At 42.3% G+C, this 25,116-nt stretch overlaps 1 protein-coding gene across 1 annotated transcript in view; it reads left to right on the top strand.

Annotated features, from left to right (window-relative positions):
• LOC128746705 (histone H1.2-like) overlaps positions 1-18,141 on the top strand; it is a 96,838-nt gene extending 78,697 nt beyond the window's left edge. The window contains exon 4 of the mRNA XM_053843935.1: positions 17,966-18,141. Coding sequence (XP_053699910.1) covers positions 17,966-18,141 — 176 coding nt within the window. The remainder of the gene's footprint in view (positions 1-17,965) is intronic.
• Positions 18,142-25,116: the final 6,975 nt, after the last annotated feature.

The raw sequence follows: 25,116 nt of genomic DNA, 5'->3' as shown, positions 1-25,116 counted from the left end.
CCGAAAGTTATCAACATTTTTATGTTTGGCGTTCCGGAATCGACCTTATCTCAGGCTCAAAATGCGATTTCTGCATTGTGCCAGAACTTGGCATGGAAGTTTTCGAACATGAAATTTTAACCTCCCACTATAGCAGAAAGGGTCTTTCTAGTAGTTGCACATCAAATCGAAGCTGTCTGATGTGTTTTTCCAAAGTTAATAACATTTTTATGTTTGGCGTTCCGGAAACGACCTTATCTCGGGCTGAAAACGCGTTTTCTGCATTGTGCCATAACTTTGCAGGGAAGCTTCAGAACATGAAATTTTCACCTCCCACTATAGCAGAAACGGTCTTTCTAGTCGTTGTACATCAAATCTAAGCTATCTGAAGTGTTTTTCCAAAGTTATCAATATTATTACGTTTGGCGCTCCGGAACCCTCCTTATCTCAGGCTGAAAACGCGTTTTCTGCATTGTGCCATAACTTTGCAGGGAAGCTTCAGAACATGAAATTTTCACCTCCCACTATAGCAGGAAGGGTCTTTCTAGTAGTTGCACATCAAATCTAAGCTGTCTGAAGTGTTTTTCCAAAGTTATCAACATTTTTATGTATGGCGTTCCAGAATCGACCTTATCTCAGGCTGAAAACGCGTTTTACGCAATGTGCCATAACTTTGCAGGGAAGCTTCAGAACATGAAATGTTCACCTCCCACTATAGCATAAAGGGTCTTTCTCGAAGTTGCACATCAAATCTAAGCTGTCTGAAGTGTTTTTCCAAAGTTATCAACATTTTTATGTTTGGCGTTCCGGAATCGACCTCATCACAGGCTGAAAACGCTTTTTACGCTTTGTGCCATAACTTTGCAGGGAAGCTTCAGAAAATGAAAATTTCACCTCCCACTATAGCAGAAAGGGTTTTTCTAGTAGTTGCACATCAAATCTAAGCTGTCTGAAGTGTTTTTCCAAAGTTATCAACATTTTTAAGTTTGGCGTTCCGGAATCAACCTTATCTCAGGCTGAAAACGCATTTTCTGCATTGTGCCATAACTTTGTAAGGAAGCTTCAGAACATGAAATTTTCACCTCCCACTATAGCAGAAAGGGTCTTTCTAGTAGTTGCACATCATATCTAAGCTGTCTGAAGTGTTTTTCCAAAGTTATCAACATTTTTATGTTTGGCGTTCCGGAACTCACCTTATCACAGGCTGAAAACGCGTTTTCTGCATTGTGCCATAACTTTTCTGGGAAGCTTCTGATCATGAAATTTTCACCTCCCAGTAAAGCAGAAAGGGTCTTTCTAGTAGTTGCACATCATATCTAAGCTGTCTGAAGTGTTTTTCCAAAGTTATCAACATTTTTATGTTTGGCGTTCCGGAACTCACCTTATCACAGGCTGAAAACGCGTTTTCTGCATTGTGCCATAACTTTGCAGCAAAGCTTCAGTACATGAAATTTTAACCTCCCACTGTAGCAGAAAGGGTCTTTCTAGTCATTGTACATCAAATCTAAGCTGTCTGAAGAGTTTTTCGAAAGTTATCAACATTTTTATGTTTGGCGTTCCGGAACCCACCTTATCTCAGGCTGAAGACGCGTTTTCTGGGTTGTGCCATAACTTTGAAGGAAAGCTTCAGAACATGAAAGTTTCACCTCCGACTATAGCAGAAAGTATCTTTCTAGTAGTTGCACATCAAATCTAAGCTGTCTGAAGTGTTTTTCCAAAGTTATCAACATTTTTATGTTTGGCGTTCCGGAATCGACCTTATCTCAGGCTGAAAACGCGTTTTACGCATTGTGCCATAACTTTTCTGGGGAGCTTCAGAACATGGAATTTTCACATCCCACTATAACAGAAAGGGTCCTTCTAGTAGTTGCACATCAAATCTAAGCTGTCTGAAGTGTTTTTCCAAAGTTAACAACATTTTTATGCTTGGCGTTCCGGAACCCACCTTATCTCAGGCTGAAAATGCGTTTTCTGGGTTGTGCCATAACTTTGAAGGAAAGCTTCAGAACATGAAAGTTTCACCTCCCACTATAGCAGAAAGGGTCTTTCTAGTAGTTGCACATCAAATCTAAGCTGTCTGAATAGTTTTTCCAAAGTTATCAACATTTTTATGTTTGGCGTTCCGGAACCCACCTTATCTCAGGCTGACAACGCGTTTTCTGTTGTGTGCCATAACTTTGCAGGGAAGGTTCAGAACATGAAATTAACACCTCCCACTATAGCAGAAAGGGTCTTTCTAGTCGTTGTACATCAAATCTAAGCTGTCTGAAGTGTTTTTCCAAAGTTATCAACATTTTTACGTTTGGCGTTCCGGAACCCACCTTATCTCAGGCTGAAAACGTGTTTTCTGCATTGTGCCATAACTTTGCAGGGAAGCTTCAGAATATGAAATTTTGACCTCCCACTATAGCAGAAAGGGTCTTTCTAGTAGTTGCACATCAAATCTAAGCTGTCTGAAGTGTTTTTCCAAAGTTATCAACATTTTTACCTTTGGCGTTCCGGAACCCACCTTAACTCAAGCTGAAAACGCGTTTTCTGCATTGTCCCATAACTTTCCAGGGAAGCTTCAGAACATGAAATTTTCACCTCCCACTATAGCAGAAAGGGTCTTTCTAGTAGTTGCACATCAAATCTAAGCTGTCTGAAGTGTTTTTCCAAAGTTATCAACATTTTTATGTTTGACGTTCCGGAATCGACCTTATCTCAGGCTGAAAGCGCGTTTTACGCATTGTGCCATAACTTTGATGGGAATCTTCAGAACATGAAATTTTAACCTCCCACAATAGCATAAAGGGTCTTTCTTGTAGTTGCACATCAAATCTAAGCTGTCTGAAGTGGTTTTCAAAAACTATCAACATTTTTATGTTTGGCGTACCGGAACCCGCCTTTTTTCAGGCTGAAAACGCGTTTTCTGCATTGTGCCATAACTTTGCAGGGAAGCTTCAGAACATGAAATTTTCACCTCCCACTATAGCAGAAAGGGTCTGTCTAGTAGTTGCACATCAAATCTAAGCTGTCTGAAGTGTTGTTCCAAAGTTATCAACATTTTTACGCTTGGCGTTGCGGAACCCACCTTATCTCAGGCTGAAAACACGTTTTCCGCATTGTGTCATAACTTTGCAGGAAAGCTTCAAAAATGAAATTTTCACCTCCCTCGACAGCAGAATGGGTCTTTCTAGTAGTTGCACCTCAAATCTAAGCTGTCTGAAGTGCTTTTCCAAAGTTATCAACATTTTTATTTTTGGCGTTCCGGAAAACATCTTATCTCAGGCTGAAAACGCGTTTTCTGCATTGTGCCATAACTTCTCAGGGAAGCTTCAGAACATGAAATGTTCACCTCCCACTATAGCAGAAAGGGTCTTTCTTGTAGTTTCACATCAAATCTAAGCTGTCTGAAGTGGTTTTCCAAAGTTATCAACATTTTTATTTTTGGCGTTCCGGAACCCACCTTATCTCAGGCTGAAAACGCGTTTTCTGTATTGTGCCATAACTTTGCAGGGAAGCTTCAGAACATGAAATTTTCAACTCCCACTATGACAGACAGGGTCTTTGTAGTAGTTGCACATCAAATCTAAGCTGTCGGAAGTGTTTTTCGAAAGTTATCAACATTTTTATGTTTGGCGTTCCGGAACCCACCTTGTCTCAGGCTGAAAACGCGTTTTCTTCATTGTGCCATAACTTTGAAGGAAAGCTTCAGAACATGAAAGTTTCACCTCCCACTATCGCAGAAAGGGTCTGTCTAGTTGTTACACATCAAATATAAGCTCTCTGAAGTGTTTTTCCAAAGTTATCAACATTTTTATATTTGGCGTTCCGAAACCCACATTATCTCTGGCTGAAAACGCGTTTTCTGCTTTGTGCCATAACTTTGCAGGAAAGCTTCAAAAATCAAATTTTCACCTCCCTCGACAGCAGAATGGGTCTTTCTAGTAGTTGCACCTCAAATCTAAGCTGTCTGAAGTGCTTTTCCAAAGTTATCAACATTTTTATTTTTGGCGTTCCGGAAAACATCTTATCTCAGGCTGAAAACGTGTTTTCTGCATTGTGCCATAACTTTGCAGGGAAGCTTCAGAATATGAAATTTTGACCTCCCACTATAGCAGAAAGGGTCTTTCTAGTAGTTGCACATCAAATCTAAGCTGTCTGAAGTGTTTTTCCAAAGTTATCAACATTTTTACCTTTGGCGTTCCGGAACCCACCTTAACTCAAGCTGAAAACGCGTTTTCTGCATTGTCCCATAACTTTCCAGGGAAGCTTCAGAACATGAAATTTTCACCTCCCACTATAGCAGAAAGGGTCTTTCTAGTAGTTGCACATCAAATCTAAGCTGTCTGAAGTGTTTTTCCAAAGTTATCAACATTTTTATGTTTGACGTTCCGGAATCGACCTTATCTCAGGCTGAAAGCGCGTTTTACGCATTGTGCCATAACTTTGATGGGAATCTTCAGAACATGAAATTTTAACCTCCCACAATAGCATAAAGGGTCTTTCTTGTAGTTGCACATCAAATCTAAGCTGTCTGAAGTGGTTTTCAAAAACTATCAACATTTTTATGTTTGGCGTACCGGAACCCGCCTTTTTTCAGGCTGAAAACGCGTTTTCTGCATTGTGCCATAACTTTGCAGGAAAGCTTCAAAAATGAAATTTTCACCTCCCTCGACAGCAGAATGGGTCTTTCTAGTAGTTGCACCTCAAATCTAAGCTGTCTGAAGTGCTTTTCCAAAGTTATCAACATTTTTATTTTTGGCGTTCCGGAAAACATCTTATCTCAGGCTGAAAACGCGTTTTCTGCATTGTGCCATAACTTCTCAGGGAAGCTTCAGAACATGAAATGTTCACCTCCCACTATAGCAGAAAGGGTCTTTCTTGTAGTTTCACATCAAATCTAAGCTGTCTGAAGTGGTTTTCCAAAGTTATCAACATTTTTATTTTTGGCGTTCCGGAACCCACCTTATCTCAGGCTGAAAACGCGTTTTCTGTATTGTGCCATAACTTTGCAGGGAAGCTTCAGAACATGAAATTTTCAACTCCCACTATGACAGACAGGGTCTTTGTAGTAGTTGCACATCAAATCTAAGCTGTCGGAAGTGTTTTTCGAAAGTTATCAACATTTTTATGTTTGGCGTTCCGGAACCCACCTTGTCTCAGGCTGAAAACGCGTTTTCTTCATTGTGCCATAACTTTGAAGGAAAGCTTCAGAACATGAAAGTTTCACCTCCCACTATCGCAGAAAGGGTCTGTCTAGTTGTTACACATCAAATATAAGCTCTCTGAAGTGTTTTTCCAAAGTTATCAACATTTTTATATTTGGCGTTCCGAAACCCACATTATCTCTGGCTGAAAACGCGTTTTCTGCTTTGTGCCATAACTTTGCAGGAAAGCTTCAAAAATCAAATTTTCACCTCCCTCGACAGCAGAATGGGTCTTTCTAGTAGTTGCACCTCAAATCTAAGCTGTCTGAAGTGCTTTTCCAAAGTTATCAACATTTTTATTTTTGGCGTTCCGGAAAACATCTTATCTCAGGCTGAAAACGCGTTTTCTGCATTGTGCCATAACTTCTCAGGGAAGCTTCAGAACATGAAATGTTCACCTCCCACTATAGCAGAAAGGGTCTTTCTTGTAGTTTCACATCAAATCTAAGCTGTCTGAAGTGGTTTTCCAAAGTTATCTACATTTTTATGTTTGGCGTTCTGGAAAACGTCTTATCTCAGGCTGAAAACGCGTTTTCTGCATTGTGCCATAACTTTGAAGGAAAGCTTCAGAACACGAAAGTTTCATCTACCACTATAGCAGAAAGGGTCTTTCTAGTAGTTGCACATCAAATCTAAGCTGTCTGAAGTGTTTTTCCAAAGTTTTCAACATTTTTATGTTTAGCGTTCTGGAACCCACCTTATGTCAGGCTGCAAACGTCTTTTCTGCGTTGTGCCATAACTTTGCAGGGAAGCTTCAGAACATGAAATTTTCACATCCCACTACAGCAAAAAGGGTCTTTCTGGTAGTTGCACATCAAATCTAAGCTGGCTGAAGTGTTTTTCGAAAGTTATCAACATTTCTATGTTTGGCGTTCCAGAATCGACCTTATCTCAGGCTGAAAATGCGATTTCTGCATTGTGCCATAACTTGGCATGGAAGATTCCGAACATGAAATTTTAACCTCCCACTATAGCAGAAAGGGTCTTTCTAGTAGTTGCACATCAAATCTAAGCTGTCTGAAGTGTTTTTCGAAAGTTATCAACATTTCTATGTTTGGCGTTCCAGAATCGACCTTATCTCAGGCTGAAAATGCGATTTCTGCATTGTGCCATAACTTGGCATGGAAGATTCCGAACATGAAATTTTAACCTCCCACTATAGCAGAAAGGGTCTTTCTAGTAGTTGCACATCAAATCTAAGCTGTCTGATGTGTTTTTCCAAAGTTAATAACATTTTTATGTTTGGCGTTCCGGAATCGACCTTATCTCAGGCTGAAAACGCGTTTTACGCATTGTGCCATAACTTTGCAGGGAAGCTTCAGAACATGAAATTTTCAACTCCCACTATAACAGACAGGGTCTTTCTAGTAGTTGCACATCAAATTTAAGTTGTCTGAAGTGTTTCTCGAAAACTATCAACATTTTTATGTTTGGCGTTCCGGAAACGACGTTATCTCGGGCTGAAAACGCGTTTTCTGCATTGTGCCATAACTTTGCAGGGAAGCTTCAGAACATGAAATTTTCACCTCCCACTATAGCAGAAACGGTCTTTCTAGTCGTTGTACATCAAATCTAAGCTATCTGAAGTGTTTTTCCAAAGTTATCAACATTTTTACGTTTGGCGCTCCGGAACCCTCCTTATCTCAGGCTGAAAACGCGTTTTCTGCATTGTGCCATAACTTTGCAGGGAAGCTTCAGAACATGAAATGTTCACCTCCCACTATAGCAGGAAGGGTCTTTCTAGTAGTTGCACATCAAATCTAAGCTGTCTGAAGTGTTTTTCCAAAGTTATCAACATTTTAATGTTTGGCGTTCCGGGATCGACCTTACCTCAGCCTGAAAACGCGTTTTACGCATTGTGCCATAACTTCTCAGGGAAGCTTCAGAACAGGAAATGTTCACCTCCCACTATAGCAGAAAGGGTCTTTCTAGTACTTGCACATCAAATCTAAGCTGTCTGAAGTGTTGTTCCAAAGTGATCAACATTTTTACGTTTGGCGTTTCGGAACCCACCTTATCTCAGGCTGAAAACGCGTTTTCTGCATTGTGCCATAACTTCTCAGGGAAGCTTCAGAACATGAAATGTTCACCTCCCACTATAGCAGAAAGGGTCTTTCTCGTAGTTGCACATCAAATCTAAGCTGTCCGAAGTGTTTTTCAAAAGTTATCAACATTTTAATGTTTGGCGTTCCGGAATCGACCTTTTCTCAGCCTGAAAACGCGTTTTCTGTATTGTCCCATAACTTTGCAGGGAAACTTCAGAAAACAAAATTTTCACCTCCCACTATAGCAGAAAGGGTCTTTATAGTAGTTGCACATCAAATCTAAGCTGTCTGAAATGTTTTTTCCAAAGTTATCAACATTTTTATGTTTGGCGTTCCGGAACCCACCTCATCTCTGGCTGAAAAAGCGTTTTCTGCATTGTGCCATAACTTTGCAGGGAAGCTTCAGAACATGAACTTTTCACCTCCCACTATAGCAGAAAGGGTCTTTCTCGTAGTTGCACATGAAATAAAAGCTGTCTGAAGTGTTTTTCGAAAGTTATCAACATTTTTATGTTTGGCGTTCCGGAACCCACCTTGTCTCAGGCTGAAAACGAGTTTTCTGCATTGTGCCATAACTTTGAAGGAAAGCTTCAGAACATGAAATTTTAACCTTCCACTGTAGCAGAAAGGGTCTTTCTAGTAGTTACACATCAAATCTAAGCTATCTGAAGTGTTTTTCCAAAGTTATCAACATTTTTATGTTTGGCGTTCCGGAACCCACCTTATCTCAGGCTGAAAACGCGTTTTCTGCATTGTGCCATAACTTTGCAGGGAAGCTTCAGAACATGAAATTTTCACCTCCCACTATAGCAGAAAGGGTCTTTCTAGTAGTTGCACATCAAATCTAAGCTGATTGAAGTGTTTTTCCAAAGTTATCAACATTTTTGTGTTTGAAGATCCGGAACCCACCTTATGTCAGGCTGAAAACGCGTTTTCTGCATTCTTCCTTAACTTTGCAGGGAAGCTTCAGAACATGAAATTCTGAACTCCAACTACAACAGACAGGGTCTCTGTAGTAGTTGCACATCAAATCTAAGCTGTCTGAAGTGGTTTTCCAAAGTTATCAACATTTTTATGTTTGGCGTTCCGGAACCCACATTATCTCAGGCTGAAAACGCGTTTTCTGCATTGTGCCATAACTTTGAAGGAAAGCTTCAGAACATGAAAGTTTCACCTCCCACTATAGCAGAAAGGGTCTTTCTAGTAGTTACACATCAAATCTAAGCTGTCTGAAGTGTTATTCCAAAGTTATCAACATTTTTACGTTTGGCGCTCCGGAACCCACCTTATGTCAGGCTGAAAAAGCGTTTTCTGCATTGTGCCACAACTTTGCAGGGAAGCTTCAGAACATGAAATTTTAACCTCCCACTGTAGCAGAAAGGGTCTTTCTAGTAGTTGCACATCAAATCTAAGCTGTCTGAAGAGTTTTTCCAAAGTTATCAAATTTTTACGTTTGCCGCTCCGGAACCCACATTATCTCGGGCTGAAAACGCGTTTTCTGCTTTATGCCATAACTTTGCTGGGAATATTCAGAACAAGACATTTTCACCTCCCACTATAGCAGAAAGGGTCTTTCTAGTAGTTGCACATCAAATCTAAGCTGTCTGAAATGTTTTTTCCAAAGTTATCAACATTTTTATGTTTGGTGTTCCGGAATCGACCTTATCTCAGGCTGAAAACGCGTTTCACGCATTGTCCCATAACTTTCCAAGGAAGCTTCAGAACATGAAATTTTGACCTCCCACTATAGCAGAAAGGGTCTTTCTAATAGTTGCACATCAAATCTAAGCTGTCTGAAGTGTTTTCGAAAATTATCAACATTTTTATGTTTGGCGTTCCGGAATACACCTTATCTCAAACTGAAAACGCGTTTTCTGCATTGTGCCATTACTTTGCAGGGAAGCATCGGAACATGAAATGTCCACCTCCCACTATAGCAGAAAGGGTCTTTCTAGTAGTTGCACATCAAATCTAAGCTGTCTGAAGTGTTTTTCCAAAGTTATCAACATTTTTATGTTTGGCGTTCCGAAACCCACCTTATCTCAGGCTGAAAACGCGTTTTCTGCATTGTGCCATAACTTTGCAGGGAAGCTTCAGAACATGAAATTTTCACCTCCCACTATAGCAGAAAGGGTCTTTCTAGTAGTTGCACATCAAATCTAAGCTGATTGAAGTGTTTTTCCAAAGTTATCAACATTTTTATGTTTGGCGTTCAGGAGTCGAACTTATCTCAGGCTGAAAACACGATTTACGCATTCTGCCATAACTTTGCAGGGAATCTTCAGAACATGAAATTTTCATATCCCACTATAGCAGAAAGGGTCTTTCTAGTAGTTGCACATCAAATCTAAGCTATCTGAAGTGTTTTTCCAAAGTTATAAACATTTTTTTGTTTGGCATTACGGAATCGAACTTATCTCAGGCACAATACGCGTTTTCTGCATTGTGCCATAACTTTGCAGGGAATCTTCCGAACATGAAATTTTCACCTCCCACTATAGCAGAAAGGGTCTTTCTAGTAGTTGCACATCAAATCTAAGCTGTTTGAAGTGTTTTTCCAAAGTTATCAACATTTTTATGTTTGGCGTTCCGGAATCAACCTTATCTCAGGCTGAAAACGCCTTTCTGCATTGTGCCATAACTTTGCACGGAAGCTTCGAACATGAAGTTTTAACCTCCCACTATAGCAGAAAGGGTATTTCTAGTAGTTGCACGTCAAATCTAAGCTGTCTCTAGAGTTTTTCCTGAGTTATCAACATTTTTATGTTTGGCGTTCTGAAATCAACCTCATCTCAGGCTGAAAACGCGTTTTACGCATTGTGCCATAACTTTGCAGGGAAGCTTCAGAACATGATATTTTCACCTCCCACTATAGCAGAAAGGGTCTTTCTAGTAGTTGCACATCAAATCTAAGCTGTCTGAAGTGTTTTTCCAAAGTTAGCAACATTTTTATGTTTGTCGTTCTGAAATCAACCTTATCTCATGCTGAAAACACATTTTACTCATTGTGCCATAACTTTGCAGGAAAGCTTCAGAACATGAAAATTGCACCTCTCACTATAGCAGAAAGGGTCTTTCTAGTAGTTGCACTTCAAATCTAAGCTGTCTGAAGTGTTTTTCCAAAGTTATCAACATTTTTATGTTTGGTGTTCCGGAATCGACCTTATCTCAGGCTGAAAACGCGTTTTCTGCATTGCGCTATAACTTTGCAGAGAAGCTACAGAACATGAAATTTTCACCTACCACTATAGCAGAAACGGTCTTTCTCGTAGTTGCACATCAAATCAAAGCTGTCTGAAATGTTTTTTCCAAAGTTATCAACATTTTTATGTTTGGCATTCCAGAACCTGCCTTGTCTCAGACTGAAAACGTATTTCTTTCATTGTGCCATAACTTCTCAGGGAAGCTTCAGAACATGACATTTTCACCTCCGACTATAGCAGAAAGCGTCTTTCTAGTAGTTGCATATCAAATCTAAGTTGTCTGATGTGTTTTTCAAAAGTTATCAATATTTTTATGCTTGGCGTTCCGGAATCGACCTTATCTCAGGATAAAAATCGTTTTCTGCATTGTCCATTAACTTTGCTGGGAAGGCTCAGAACATGAAATTTTGACCTCCCACTGTAGCAGAAAGGGTCTTTCTCGTAGTTGCACATCAAATCTAATCTGTCTGAACTGTTTTTCGAAAGTTATCAACATTTTTATCTTTGGCGTTCCGGAATCGACCTCATCTCAGGCTCAAAATGCGTTTTCTGCATTGTGCCATAACTTTGCAGAGAAGCTTCTGAACATTAAATTTTAACCTCCCACTATAGCACAAAGCGTCTTTCTCGTCGTTGCACATCAAATCTAAGCTGTCTGAAGTGTTTTCCCAAAGTGATCAACATTTTTATGTTTGGCGTTCCGGAACCTACCTGGTCTCAGGCTGAAAATGCGTTTTCTGCATTGTGCCATAACTTTGCAGAGAAGCTTTAGAACATGAAATTTTCACCTCCCACTAGAGCAGAAAGGGTCTTTTAAGTAGTTGCACATCAAATGTAAGCTGTCTGAAGTGTTTTTCCAAAGTTATCAACATTTTTATGTTTGGCGTTCCGAAACCCACCTCATCTCAAGCTGAAATCGCGTTTTCTGCATTGTGCCATAACTTTGCAGGGAAGCTTCAGAACATGAAATGTTCACCTCCCACTATAACAGAAAGGGTCTTTCTAGTAGTTGCACATCAAATCTAAGCTGTCTGAAGTGTTTTTCGAAAGTTATCAACATTTTTATGTTTGGCGTTCCAGAATCGACCTTCTCTCAGGCTGAAAACGCGTTGTCTGCATTGTGCCATAACTTTGCATGGAAGCTTCCGTACATGAAATGTTCACCTCCCACTATAGCAGAATGGGTCTTTCTAGTAGTTGCACATCAAATCTAAGCTGTCTGAAGTGTTTTTCCAAAGTTATCACCATTTTTATGTTTGGCGTTCCGGAACCCACCTTATCTCAGGCTGAAAACGCGTTTTCTGCATTGTGCCATAACTTTGCAGGGAAGCTTCAGAACATGAAATGTTCACCTCCCACTATAGCAGAAAGGGTCTTTCTAGTAGTTGCACATCAAATCTAACCTGTCTGAAGTGTTTTTCCAAAGTTATCAACATTTTTATGTTTGGCGTTCCAGAATCGACCTTCTCTCAGGCTGTAAACGCTTTTTTTGCATTGTGCCATAACTTTGGAGGGAAGCTTCAGAACACGAAATTTTAACCTCCCACTATAGCAGAAAGGGTCTTTCTAGTAGTTGCACATCAAATCTAACCTGTCTGAAGTGTTTTTCCAAAGTTATCAACATTTTTATGTTTGGCGTTCCGAAACCCACCTTATCTCAGGCTGAAAACGCGTTTTCTGCATTGTGCCATAACTTTGCAGGGAAGCTTCAGAACATGAAATTTTCACCTCCCACTATAGCAGAAAGGGTCTTTCTAGTAGTTGCACATCAAATCTAAGCTGATTGAAGTGTTTTTCCAAAGTTATCAACATTTTTATGTTTGGCGTTCAGGAGTCGACCTTATCTCAGGCTGAAAACACGATTTACGCATTCTGCCATAACTTTGCAGGGAATAATCAGAACATGAAATTTTCACCTCCCACTATAGCAGAAAGGGTCTTTCTAGTAGTTGCACATCAAATCTAAGCTATCTGAAGTGTTTTTCCAAAGTTATAAACATTTTTATGTTTGTCGTTCTGAAATCAACCTTATCTCAGGCTGAAAACGCATTTTACTCATTGTGCCATAACTTTGCAGGAAAGCTTCAGAACATGAAAATTGCACCTCCCACTATAGCAGAAAGGGTCTTTCTCGTAGTTGCACATCAAATCAAAGCTGTCTGAAATGTTTTTTCCAAAGTTATCAACATTTTTATGTTTGGCATTCCAGAACCTGCCTTGTCTCAGGCTGAAAACTTATTTCTTTCATTGTGCCATAACTTCTCAGGGAAGCTTCAGAACATGACATTTTCACCTCCGACTATAGCAGAAAGCGTCTTTCTAGTAGTTGCATATCAAATCTAAGTTGTCTGATGTGTTTTTCCAAAGTTATCAACATTTTTATGTTTGGCGTTCCGGAATAAACCTTATCTCAGGCTGAAAACGCGTTTTACGCAATGTACCATAACTTTGCAGGGAAGCTTCAGAACATGAAATGTTCACCTCCCACTATAGCAGAAAGGGTCTTTCTCGTAGTTGCACATCAAATCTAACCTGTCTGAACTGTTTTTCGAAAGTTATCAACATTTTTATGTTTGGTGTTCCGGAATCGACCTTATCTCAGGCTGAAAACGCGTTGTCTGCATTGTGCCATAACTTTGCATGAAAGCTTCCGAACATGAAATTTTAACCTCTCACTATAGCAGAAATGGTATTTCTAGTAGTTGCACATCAACCCTAAGCTGTCTGAAGTGTTTTCCCAAAGTGATCAACATTTTTATGTTTGGCGTTCCGGAACCTACCTGGTCTCAGGCTGAAAATGCGTTTTCTGCATTGTGCCATAACTTTGCAGAGAAGCTTCAGAACATGAAATTTTCACCTCCCACTAGAGCAGAAAGGGTCTTTTAAGTAGTTGCACATCAAATCTAAGCTGTCTGAAGTGTTTTTCCAAAGTTATCAACATTTTTATGTTTGGCGTTCCGAAACCCACCTCATCTCAAGCTGAAATCGCGTTTTCTGCATTGTGCCATAACTTTGCAGGGAAGCTTCAGAACATGAAATGTTCACCTCCCACTATAGCACAAAGGGTCTTTCTAGCAGTTGCACATCAAATCTAAGCAGTCTGAAGTGTTTTTCGAAAGTTATCAACATTTTTATGTTTGGCGTTCCTGAATCGACATTATCTCAGGCTGAAAACGCGTTGTCTGCATTGTGCAATAACTTTGCATGGAAGCTTCCGAACATGAAATTTTAACCTCCCACTATAGCAGAAAGGGTCTTTCTAGTAGTTGCACTTCAAATCTAAGCTGTCTGAAATGTTTTTCCAAAGTTATCAACATTTTTATGTTTGGCGTTCCGGAACCCACCTTATCTCAGGCTGAAAACGCGTTGTCTGCATTGTGCCATAACTTTGCATGGAAGCTTCCGAACATGAAATTTTAACCTCCCACTATAGCAGAAAGGGTCTTTCTAGTAGTTGCACTTCAAATCTAAGCTGTCTGAAATGTTTTTCCAAAGTTATCAACATTATTATGTTTGGCGTTCCGGAATGGACCTTATCTCAGGCTGAAAACGCGTTTTACGCATTGTGCCATAACTTTTCAGGGAAGCTTCAGGACATGAAATGTTCACCTCCCACTATAGCAGAAAAGGTCTTTCTCGAAGTTGCACATCAAATGTAAGCTGTCTGAAGTGTTTTTACAAGGTTATCAACATTTTTATGTTTGGCGTTCCGGAATCGACCTTATCTCAAGCTGAAAACGCGTTTTCTGCATTGTGCCATAAATTTGCAGGGAAGCTTCAGAACATGAAATGTTCACCTCCCACTATAGCAGAACGGGTCTTCCTAGTAGTTGCACATCAAATCTAAGCTGTCTGAAGTGTTTTTCCAAAATTATCAACATTTTTATGTTTGGCGTTCCGGAACCCACCTTATCTCAGGCTGAAAACGCGTTTTCGGCATTGTGCCATAACTTTGCAGGGAAGCTTCAGAACATGAAATTTTCAGGTCCCACTGTAGCAGAATGGGTCTTTCTAGTAGTTGCACATTAAATCTGAGCTGTCTGAAGTGTTGTTCGAAGGCTATCAAAATTTTTACGTTTGGCGTTTCGGAAACCACCTTATCTCAGGCTGAAAACGCGTTTTCTGCATTGTGCCATAACTTCTCAGGGACGCTTCAGAACATGAAATGTTCACCTCCCACTATAGCAGAAAGGGTCTTTCTAGTAGTTGCACATCAAATCTATGCTGTCTGAAGTGTTTTTCCAAAGTTAACCACATTTTTATGTTTGGCGTTCCAGAATCGACCTTATCTCAGGCTGAAAACGCGTTTTCTGCATTGTGGCATAACTTTGCAGGGAAGCTTCAGAACATGAAATGTTCACATCCCACTATAGCAGAAAGGGTCTTACTAGTAGTTGCACATCAAATCTAAGCTGTCTGAAGTGTTTTTCCAAATTTATCAACATTTTAATGTTTGGCGTTCGGGAATCGACCTTATCTCAGGCTGAAAACGCGTTTTACGCATTGTGTCATAACTTTGCAGGGAAGCTTCAGAACATGAAATGTTCACCTCCCACTATAGCAGAAAGGGTCTTTCTAGTAGTTGCACATTAAATCTGAGCTGTCTGAAGTGTTGTTCGAAAGATATCAACATTTTTACGTTTGGCGTTTCGGAACCCACCTTATCTCAAGCTGAAAACGCGTTTTCTGCATTGTGCCATAACTTTGCAGGGAAGTTTCAGAACATGAAATTTTCACGTCCCACTATAACAGAAATGGTCTTTCTAGTAGTTGCACAACAAATCTAAGCAGTCTGAAGTGTTTTTCCAAAGTTATCAATATTTTTATGTTTGGCGTTCCGGAATCGACCTTATCTCAGGCTGAAAACGCGTTTTCTGCATTGTGCCATAACTTTGCATGGAAGCTTCCGAACATGAATTTTTAACCTCCCACTATAGCAGAAAGGGTCTTTCTAGTAGTTGCAGATCAAATCTAAGCTGTCTGATGTGTTTTTCCAAAGTTATCAACATTTTTATGTTTGGCGTTCCGGAATCGACCTTATCTTAGCCTGAAAACGTGTTTTCTGCATTGTGCCATAACTTTGCAGGGAAGCTTCAGAACATAAAATTTTCACCTCCCACTATAGCAGAAAGCGTCTTTCTAGTAGTTGCACATCTAATCTAAGCTGTCACGAATCAAGGGAAGTTGGAAGCGGGAGCCACGTATTGAGCACGTGGAGACTGGACCCAAACGCGAGTGGTGAAAGTCACACTGAGGCAGGAACGAGTTATAATAATATTTAATAATTAACCAAACAAGAAAACACAACGGAAAGCGTCACCGAACTGGGAAGAAATAGAGCAAACGCAGAATGTAAAAGCAGTAACAAAACTAACAGAGGTGCACAAACATGACTAAAAAGTCAAAACAGAAAGCGTCACCGAACCGGGAGAAAACTACAAAAGAAACCAGAGAGCACACGGAAAAAACAGGAAGAAAACACTAACTCAGGCACTTCAGTTTAACACAGAGAAATCCAAAAAGCTAGCTAACAGAACAGGAGAAGCCAAACACAGGGAGAGACACGAGAACAGGAGAAGCCAAACACAGGGAGAGATACGAGAACCGTCACCGAACCGGGAGTTAAGAGCTAGCTAGCATCAGAGACAGAAACAATAAGAACCAGGAGTTAAACGAGCTAGCTGCATACAAAACAAAAGGAGCCGAACACAGGGAGAGACACGAGAACCAGGAGTTACCACAGGGAACAAGAAGTCCAAAAAACACCGGAGTCAGAGGAAACCTCACAGGGAACGTGGAAAACACACAAGGACTACGAGAAGTGGCAGGAAACAAACACACAACGCACATGTTGCTGGAGCCCAGGTGTTCTTGAAGACCGTAATCAGGGGGTAATCGGCTCCAGCCGTGTGCCAAAGGAACAGAGGGAGAGAAGCAAAACCAGGACTCGGAGCCTGGAAGCGGAGTCATGACAGTACCCCCCCCCTTAAAGAACACCTCTCGGTGTTCTACCAGTCCTGGATGGACGGTCGTCATAGACGAGGGGAGGAGGAGGCCCATTGCAGAGACTGGAAGAGCCGGGCTGCAGCGACCCGGAAGACAAGCTGGGGTCCTGGGGAGGTGGCGGGTGGGAAGTCACAGCTGGGGTCTTCGGGAGGCCGCGGCGGCGGCTTGGTAGCCACGCTGGAGACGTCGGGAGGCCGCGGCGACGGCGGCTTGGAGGTCACGCTGGAGACATCGGGAGGGCGCGGCGGCGGCGGCTTGGGAGCCACGCTGGAGACGTCGGGAGGGCGCGGCGGCGGCGGCTTGGGAGCCACGCTGGAGACGTCGGGAGGCCGCGGCGGCGGCGGCTTGGTAGCCCCGCTGGTGTCGTCGGGAGGCGGCGACAGCTTGAGAGCCGTGCAGGAACGTTTGCGAGGCGGCGGCTTCAGAGCGGCGCAGAAGTCCTCGGGACGCGGCCGCTTGAGAGTCGTGTAGGAGTCTTTGGGCGGCGGCGGCTTGGGAGCCCCGCTGGAGTCGTCAGGAAGAGACGGCGGCTTGGGAGCCGCGTAGGGGCCCTCGGGAGGAGACGGTGCCTTGGGAGCCGCGCAGGGGCCCTCGGGAGGAGACGGCGGCTTGGGAGCCGCGCAGGGGCCCTCGGGAGGAGACGGCGGCCTGGGAGCCGCGCAGGGGCCCTCGGGAGGAGACGGCGGCCTGGGAGCCGCGCAGGGGCCCTCGGGAGGAGACGGCGGCCTGGGAGCCGCGCAGGGGCCCTCGGGAGGAGACGGCGGCTTGGGAGCCGCGCAGGGGCCCTCGGGAGGAGACTGCGGGTTGGGAGCCGCGCAGGGGTCCTCGGGAGGAGACTGCGGCTTAGGAGCCGCGCAGGAGGGTTCGGGAGACGACGGCCTGGGAGCCGCGCAGGACGGTTCGGGAGACGACGGCCTGGGAGCCCCGCAGGAGGGTTCGGGAGACGGCGGCCTGACCAGGGGAGGCGCCGGCTGGAGACCCGCGCCGGAGAACAGGGGAGGCACCGGCTGGAGAGCCGCGCCGGAGACCAGGGAAGGCGCCGGCTGGAGAGCCGCGCCGGAGACCAGGGAAGGCGCCGGCTGGAGAGCCGCGCCGGAGACCAGGGAAGGCGCCGGCTTGAGAGCCGCGCCGGAGAACACGGGAGGCGCCAGCTGGAGAGCCACGCCGGAGACCAGGGAAGGCGGCAACTGGAGAGCCGCGCCGGAGACCAGGGAAGGCGCCAGCTGGAGAGCCGTGCCGGAGACCAGGGAAGGCGCCAGCTCGAGAGCCTCGCCGGAGACCAGGGAAGGCGCCGTCTGGAGAGCAGCGCCGGAGACCACGGGACGCACCGGCTTGAGAGCCGCGCCAGGGACCACGGGAGGTGCAGGGGAAACACAAGAGTCTCGGACAAAAAATTCATGGACGGGAACAGACAGAGTTTCCTCCCCCGTTTGAGGAACAGTGGTGAAAACAAGTGGAGCACAGGGCGAATCAGAGCGGGAGGCCGGCCGTGTAACTGCCTCAGAAATAAAGTCCAACATCTTATACATATTTTGAACAGTCCTCTCTAAATTGGTTAAACGGGCGGCCCGAGTATTTAGGTCGTCCTGCCAGCCTTTCACCACTGCTGGGTACATATTTATCGTGTGGCCAGATCGTAATGTCACGAGTCAAGAGGCGAGGGAGCTAGAGCCACGTATTGAGGACGTGGAGACTGGACCCAAACGCGAGTGGTGAAAGTCACAATGAGGCAGGAACGAGTTATAATAATATTTAATAATTAACCAAACAAGAAAACACAACGGAAAGCGTCACCAAACCGGGAAGAAATAGAGCAAACGCAGAATGTAAAAGCAGTAACAAAACTAACAGAAGTGCACAAACATGACTAAAAAGTCAAAACAGAAAGCGTCACCGAACCGGGAGAAAACTACAAAAGAAACCAGAGAGCACACGGAAAAAAAAGGAAGAAAACACTAACTCAGGCACTTCAGTTTAACACAGAGAAATCCAAAAAGCTAGCTAACAAAACAGGAGAGGCCAAACACAGGGAAAGATACGAGAACCGTCACCGAACCGGGAGTTAAGAGCTAGCTAGCATCAGAGACAGAAACAATAAGAACCAGGAGTTAAACGAGCTAGCTGCATACAAAACAAAAGGAGCCGAACACAGGGAGAGACACGAGAACCAGGAGTTACCACAGGGAACGAGAAGTCCAAAAAACGCCGGAGTCAGAGGAAACCTCACAGGGAACGTGGAAAACACACAAGGACTACGAGAAGTGGCAGGAAACAAACACACAACGATCTGGCACACGTTGCTGGAGCCCAGGTGTTCTTGAAGACCGTAATCAGGGGGTAATCGGCTCCAGCCGTGTGCCAAAGGAACAGAGGGAGAGAAGCAAAACCAGGACTCGGAGCCTGGAAGCGGAGTCATGACATAAGCTGTCTGAAGTGTTTTTCCAAAGTTATCAACATTTTTATGTTTGGCGTTCCGGAACCCACCTTATCTCTGGCTGAAAACGCGTTTTCTGCTTTATGCCAAAAGTTTGCTGTGAATCTTCAGAACATGAAATTTTAACCTCCCACAATAGCATAAAGGGTCTTTCTTGTAGTTGCACATCAAATCTAAGCTGTCTGAAGTGGTTTTCCAAAGTTATCAACATTTTTATGTTTGGCGTTCTGGAATCCCACCTTATGTCAGGCTGAAAACGCGTTTTCTGCATTGTTCCTTAACTTTGCAGGGAAGCTTCAGAACATGAAATTTTAACCTCCCACTGTAGCAGAAAAGGTCTTTGTAGTAGTTGCACATCAAATCCAAGCTGTCTGAAGTGTTTTTCCAAAGTTATCAACATTTTTATGTTTGGCGTTCCGGAACCCACCTTATCTCAGGCTGAAAATGCGTTTTGTGCATTGTGCCATAACTTTGCAGGGAAGCTTCAGAACATGAAATTTTCACCTCCCACTCTAGCAGTAAGGGTCTTTCTAGTAGTTGCACATCAAATCTAAGCTGTCTGAAGTGTTTTTCCAAAGTTATCAACATTTTTATGTTTGGCGTTCCGGAACCCACCTTATGTCAGGCTGAAAACGCGTTTTCTGCTTTATGCCATAACTTTGCAGGGAAGCTTCAGAACATGAAATTTTCAACTCCCACTATAACAGACAGGGTCTTTGTAGTCGTTGCACATCAAATCTAAGCTGTCTGAAGTGTTTGTCGAAAGTTATCAACATTTTTATGTTTGGCGTTCCGGAACCCACCATGTCTCAGACTGAAAACGCGTTTTCTGCATTGTGCTATAACTTTGAAGGAAAGCTTCAGAACATGAAAGTTTCACCTCCCACGATAGCAAAAAGGGTCTTTCTAGTAGTTACACATCAAATCTAAGCTGTCTGAAGTGTTTTTCCAAAGTTATCAACATTTTTATGTTTGGCGTTCCGGAACCCAACTTATCTCTGGCTGAAAACGTGTTTTCTGCTTTATGCCATAACTTTGCTGGGAATCTTCAGAACATGAAATTTTAACCTACCACAATAGCATAAAGGGTCTTTCTTGTAGTTGCACAACAAATCTAAGCTGTCTGAAGTGGTTTTCCAAAGTTATCAACATTTTTATGTTTGGCGTTCCGGAACCCACCTTGTCTCAGGCTGAAAACGCGTTTTCTGCATTGTTCCTTAACTTTGCAGGGAAGCTTCAGAACATGAAATTTTCAAATCCCACTATAACAGACAGGGTCGTTGTAGTAGTTGAACATCAAATCCAAGCTATCTGAAGTGTTTTTCCAAAGTTATCAACATTTTTATGTTTGGTGTTCCGGAACCCGCCTTATCTCAGGCTGAAAACGTGTTTTCTGCATTGTGCCATAACTTTGCAGGGAATCTTCAGAACATGAAATTTTAACCTCCCACAATAGCATAAAGGGTCTTTCTTGTAGTTGCACATCAAATCTAAGCTGTCTGAAGTGGTTTTCCAAAGTTATCAACATTTTTATGTTTGGCGTTCCGGAACCCACCTTTTTTCAGGCTGAAAACGCGTTTTCTGCATTGTGCCATAACTTTGCAGGGAAGCTTCAGAACAAGAAATTTTCACCTCCCACTATAGCAGAAAGGTTCTTTCTAGTAGTTGCACATCAAATCTAAGCTGTCTGAAATGTTTTTTCCAAAGTTATCAACATTTTTATGTTTTGCGTTCCGGAACCCACCTTATCTCTGGCTGAAAACGCGTTTTGTGCTTTATGCCAAAACTTTGCTGGGAATCTTCAGAACATGAAATTTTAACCTCCCACTATAGCATAAAGGGTCTTTCTTGTAGTTGCACATCAAATCTAAGCTGTCTGAAGTGTTTTTCCAAAGTTATCAACATTTTTATGTTTGGCGTTCCGGAACCCACCTTATCTCAGGCTGAAAATGCGTTTTCTGCATTGTGCCATAACTTTGAAGGAAAGCATCAGAACATGAAAGTTTCACCTCCCACAGTAGCAGAAAGGGTCTTTCTTGTAGTTGCATATCAAATCTAAGCTGTCTGAAGTGTTTTTCCAAAGTTATCAACATTTTTATGTTTGGCGTTCCGGAATCCCACCTTATGTCAGGCTGAAAACGCGTTTTCTGCATTGTTCCTTAACTTTGCAGGGAAGCTTCAGAACATGAAATTTTAACCTCCCACTGTAGCAGAAAGGGTCTTTGTAGTAGTTGCACATCAAATCCAAGCTGTCTGAAGAGTTTTTCCAAAGTTATCAACATTTTTATGTTTGGCGTTCCGGAACCCACCTTATGTCAGGCTGAAAACGCGTTTTCTGCATTGTGCCATAACTTCTTAGGGAAGCTTCAGAACATGAAATGTTCACCTCCCACTTTCGCAGAAAGGGTCTTTATAGAAGTTGCACATCAAATCTAAGCTGTCTGAAGTGTTTTCCCAAAGTTATCAACATTTTTATGTTTGGCGTTACAGAATCGACCTTATATCAGGATGAAAAATTGTTTTCTGCATTGTCCCATAACTTTCCAGGGAAGATTCAGAACATGAAATTTTCACCTCCCATTACAGCAGAAAGGGTCTTTCTAGTAGTTTCACATGAAATCTAAGCTGTCTGAAGTGTTTTTCCAAAGTTTTCAACATTTTTTTGTTTGGCCTTCGGGAACCCACCTTATCTCAGGCTGAAAACGCGTTTTACGCATTGTGCCATAACTTTGCATAAAGCTTTAGAACATGAAATTTTCACCTCCCACTATAGCAGAAAGGGTCTTTCTAGTAGTTGCACATCAAATCTAAGCTGTCTGAAGTGGCTTTCCAACGTTATCAACATTTTTATGTTTGACGTTCCGGAATCAACCTTATCTCAGGCTGAACAACCCGTTTTCTGCATTGTGCCATAACTTTGCAGGGACACATCAGAAAATGACATTTTAAAGTTCCACAATAGCAGAAAAGGTCTTTATAGTACTTGCACATCAAATCTAAGCTTTCTGAAGTGTTTTTCGAAAGTTATCAACATTTTTATGTTTGGCGTTCCGGAATCGACCTTATCTCAGTCTGCAAACGCGTTTTACGCATTGTGCCATAACTTTGCAGGGAACCTTTAGAACATGAAATTTTCACCTCCCACTATAGCAGAAAGGGTCTTTCTAGTAGTTGCACATCAATTCTAAGCTGTCTGAAGTGTTGTTCCAAAGTTATCAACAATTTTACGTTTGGCGTTTCGGAACCCACCTAATCTCAGGCTGAAAACGTGTTTTCTGCTTTGTGCCATAACTTCTCAGGGAAGCTTCAGAACATGAAATGTTCACCTCCCACTATAGCAGAAAGGGTCTTTCTAGTAGTTGCACATCAAATCAAAGCTGTCTGAAGTGTTTTTCGAAAGTTATCAACATTTTTATGATTGGCGTTCCGGAATCGACCTTATCTCAGGATGAAAATGCATTTTCTGCATTGTCCCATAACTTTCCAGGGAAGCTTCAGAACATGAAATTTTGACCTCCCACTGTAGTAGAAAGGTTCTTTCTAGTGGTTGCACATCAAATCTAAGCTGTCTGAAGTGTTGTTCCAATGTTATCAACAATTTTACGTTTGGCGTTTCGGAACCCACCTTATCTCAGGCTGAAAACGTGTTTTGTGCTTTATGCCAAAACTTTGCTGGGAATCTTCAGAACATGAAATTTTAACCTCCCACTATAGCATAAAGGGTCTTTCTTGTAGTTGCACATCAAATCTAAGCTGTCTGAAGTGTTTTTCCAAAGTTATCAACATTTTTATGTTTGGCGTTCCGGAACCCACCTTATCTCAGGCTGAAAATGCGTTTTCTGCATTGTGCCATAACTTTGAAGGAAAGCATCAGAACATGAAAGTTTCACCTCCCACAGTAGCAGAAAGGGTCTTTCTTGTAGTTGCACATCAAATCTAAGCTGTCTGAAGTGTTTTTCCAAAGTTATCAACATTTTTATGTTTGGCGTTCCGGAATCCCACCTTATGTCAGGCTGAAAACGCGTTTTCTGCATTGTTCCTTAACTTTGCAGGGAAGCTTCAGAACATGAAATTTTAACCTCCCACTGTAGCAGAAAGGGTCTTTGTAGTAGTTGCACATCAAATCCAAGCTGTCTGAAGAGTTTTTCCAAAGTTATCAACATTTTTATGTTTGGCGTTCCGGAACCCACCTTATGTCAGGCTGAAAACGCGTTTTCTGCATTGTTCCATAACTTCTTAGGGAAGCTTCAGAACATGAAATGTTCACCTCCCACTTTCGCAGAAAGGGTCTTTATAGAAGTTGCACATCAAATCTAAGCTGTCTGAAGTGTTTTCCCAAAGTTATCAACATTTTTATGTTTGGCGTTACAGAATCGACCTTATATCAGGATGAAAAATTGTTTTCTGCATTGTCCCATAACTTTCCAGGGAAGATTCAGAACATGAAATTTTCACCTCCCACTACAGCAGAAAGGGTCTTTCTAGTAGTTTCACATGAAATCTAAGCTGTCTGAAGTGTTTTTCCAAAGTTTTCAACATTTTTTTGTTTGGCCTTCGGGAACCCACCTTATCTCAGGCTGAAAACGCGTTTTACGCATTGTGCCATAACTTTGCATAAAGCTTTAGAACATGAAATTTTCACCTCCCACTATAGCAGAAAGGGTCTTTCTAGTAGTTGCACATCAAATCTAAGCTGTCTGAAGTGGCTTTCCAACGTTATCAACATTTTTATCTTTGACGTTCCGGAATCAACCTTATCTCAGGCTGAACAACCCGTTTTCTGCATTGTGCCATAACTTTGCAGGGACGCATCAGAAAATGACATTTTAAAGTTCCACAATAGCAGAAAAGGTCTTTATAGTACTTGCACATCAAATCTAAGCTTTCTGAAGTGTTTTTCGAAAGTTATCAACATTTTTATGTTTGGCGTTCCGGAATCGACCTTATCTCAGTCTGCAAACGCGTTTTACGCATTGTGCCATAACTTTGCAGGGAACCTTTAGAACATGAAATTTTCACCTCCCACTGTAGCAGAAAGGGTCTTTCTAGTAGTTGCACATCAATTCTAAGCTGTCTGAAGTGTTTTTCCAAAGTTATCAACAATTTTACGTTTGGCGTTCCGGAATCGACCTTATCTCAGGATGAAAAATCGTTTTCTGCATTGTCCCATAACTTTCCAGGGAAGCTTCAGAACATGAAATGTTCACCTCCCACTATAGCAGAAAGGGTCTTTCTAGTAGTTGCACATCAATTCTAAGCTGTCTGAAGTGTTTTTCCAAAGTTATCAACAATTTTACGTTTGGCGTTCCGGAACCCACCTTATCTCAGGATGAAAATGCATTTTCTGCATTGTCCCATAACTTTCCAGGGAAGCTTCAGAACATGAAATTTTGACCTCCCACTGTAGTAGAAAGGTTCTTTCTAGTGGTTGCACATCAAATCTAAGCTGTCTGAAGTGTTGTTCCAATGTTATCAACAATTTTACGTTTGGCGTTTCGGAACCCACCTTATCTCAGGCTGAAAACGTGTTTTCTGCATTGTGCCACAACTTTGCAGGGAAGCTTCAGAACATGAAATTTTAACGACCCACTGTAGCAGAAAGGCTGTTTCTAGTAGTTGCACATCAAATCTAAGCTGTCTGAAGTGTTTTTCCAAAGTTATCAACATTTTTATGTTTGCCGTTCCGGAATCTACCTTATCTCAGGCTGAAAACGCTTTTTACGCTTTGTGCCATAACTTTGCAGGGAAGCTTCAGAAAAAGAAAATTTCACCCCCCACTATAGCAGAAAGGGTTTTTCTAGAAGTTGCACATCAAATCTAAGCATTTTGATGTGTTTTTCCAAAGTTATCAACATTTTTATGTTTGGCATCCCGGAATCGACCTTATCTCAGGATGAAAAATTGTTTTCTGCATTGTCCCATAACTTTCCAGGGAAGCTTCAGAACAAGAAACTTTGACCTCCCACTATGGCAGAAAGGGTCTTTCTAGTAGTTGCACATTAAATCTAAGCTGTCTGAAGTGTTGTTCCAAAGTTATCAACATTTTTACCTTTGGCGTTCCGGAACCCACCTTATCTCATGCTGAAAACGCGTTTTCTGCATTGTGCCATAACTTTGCAGGGAAGCTTCAAAACATGAAATTTTCACCTCCCACTATAGCAGAAAGGGTCTTTCTAGTAGTTGCACATCAAATCTAAGCTGTCTGAAGTGTTTTTCGAAAGTTATCAACATTTTTATGTTTGGCGTCCCGGAATCGA

This window comes from Synchiropus splendidus, chromosome 15 (assembly GCF_027744825.2).
Source record: "Synchiropus splendidus isolate RoL2022-P1 chromosome 15, RoL_Sspl_1.0, whole genome shotgun sequence".
Taxonomy (NCBI): domain Eukaryota; kingdom Metazoa; phylum Chordata; class Actinopteri; order Syngnathiformes; family Callionymidae; genus Synchiropus; species Synchiropus splendidus.
The sequence above is the reverse complement of the archived record's forward strand: the minus strand, read 5'-3'. Positions and strand labels throughout refer to the sequence as shown.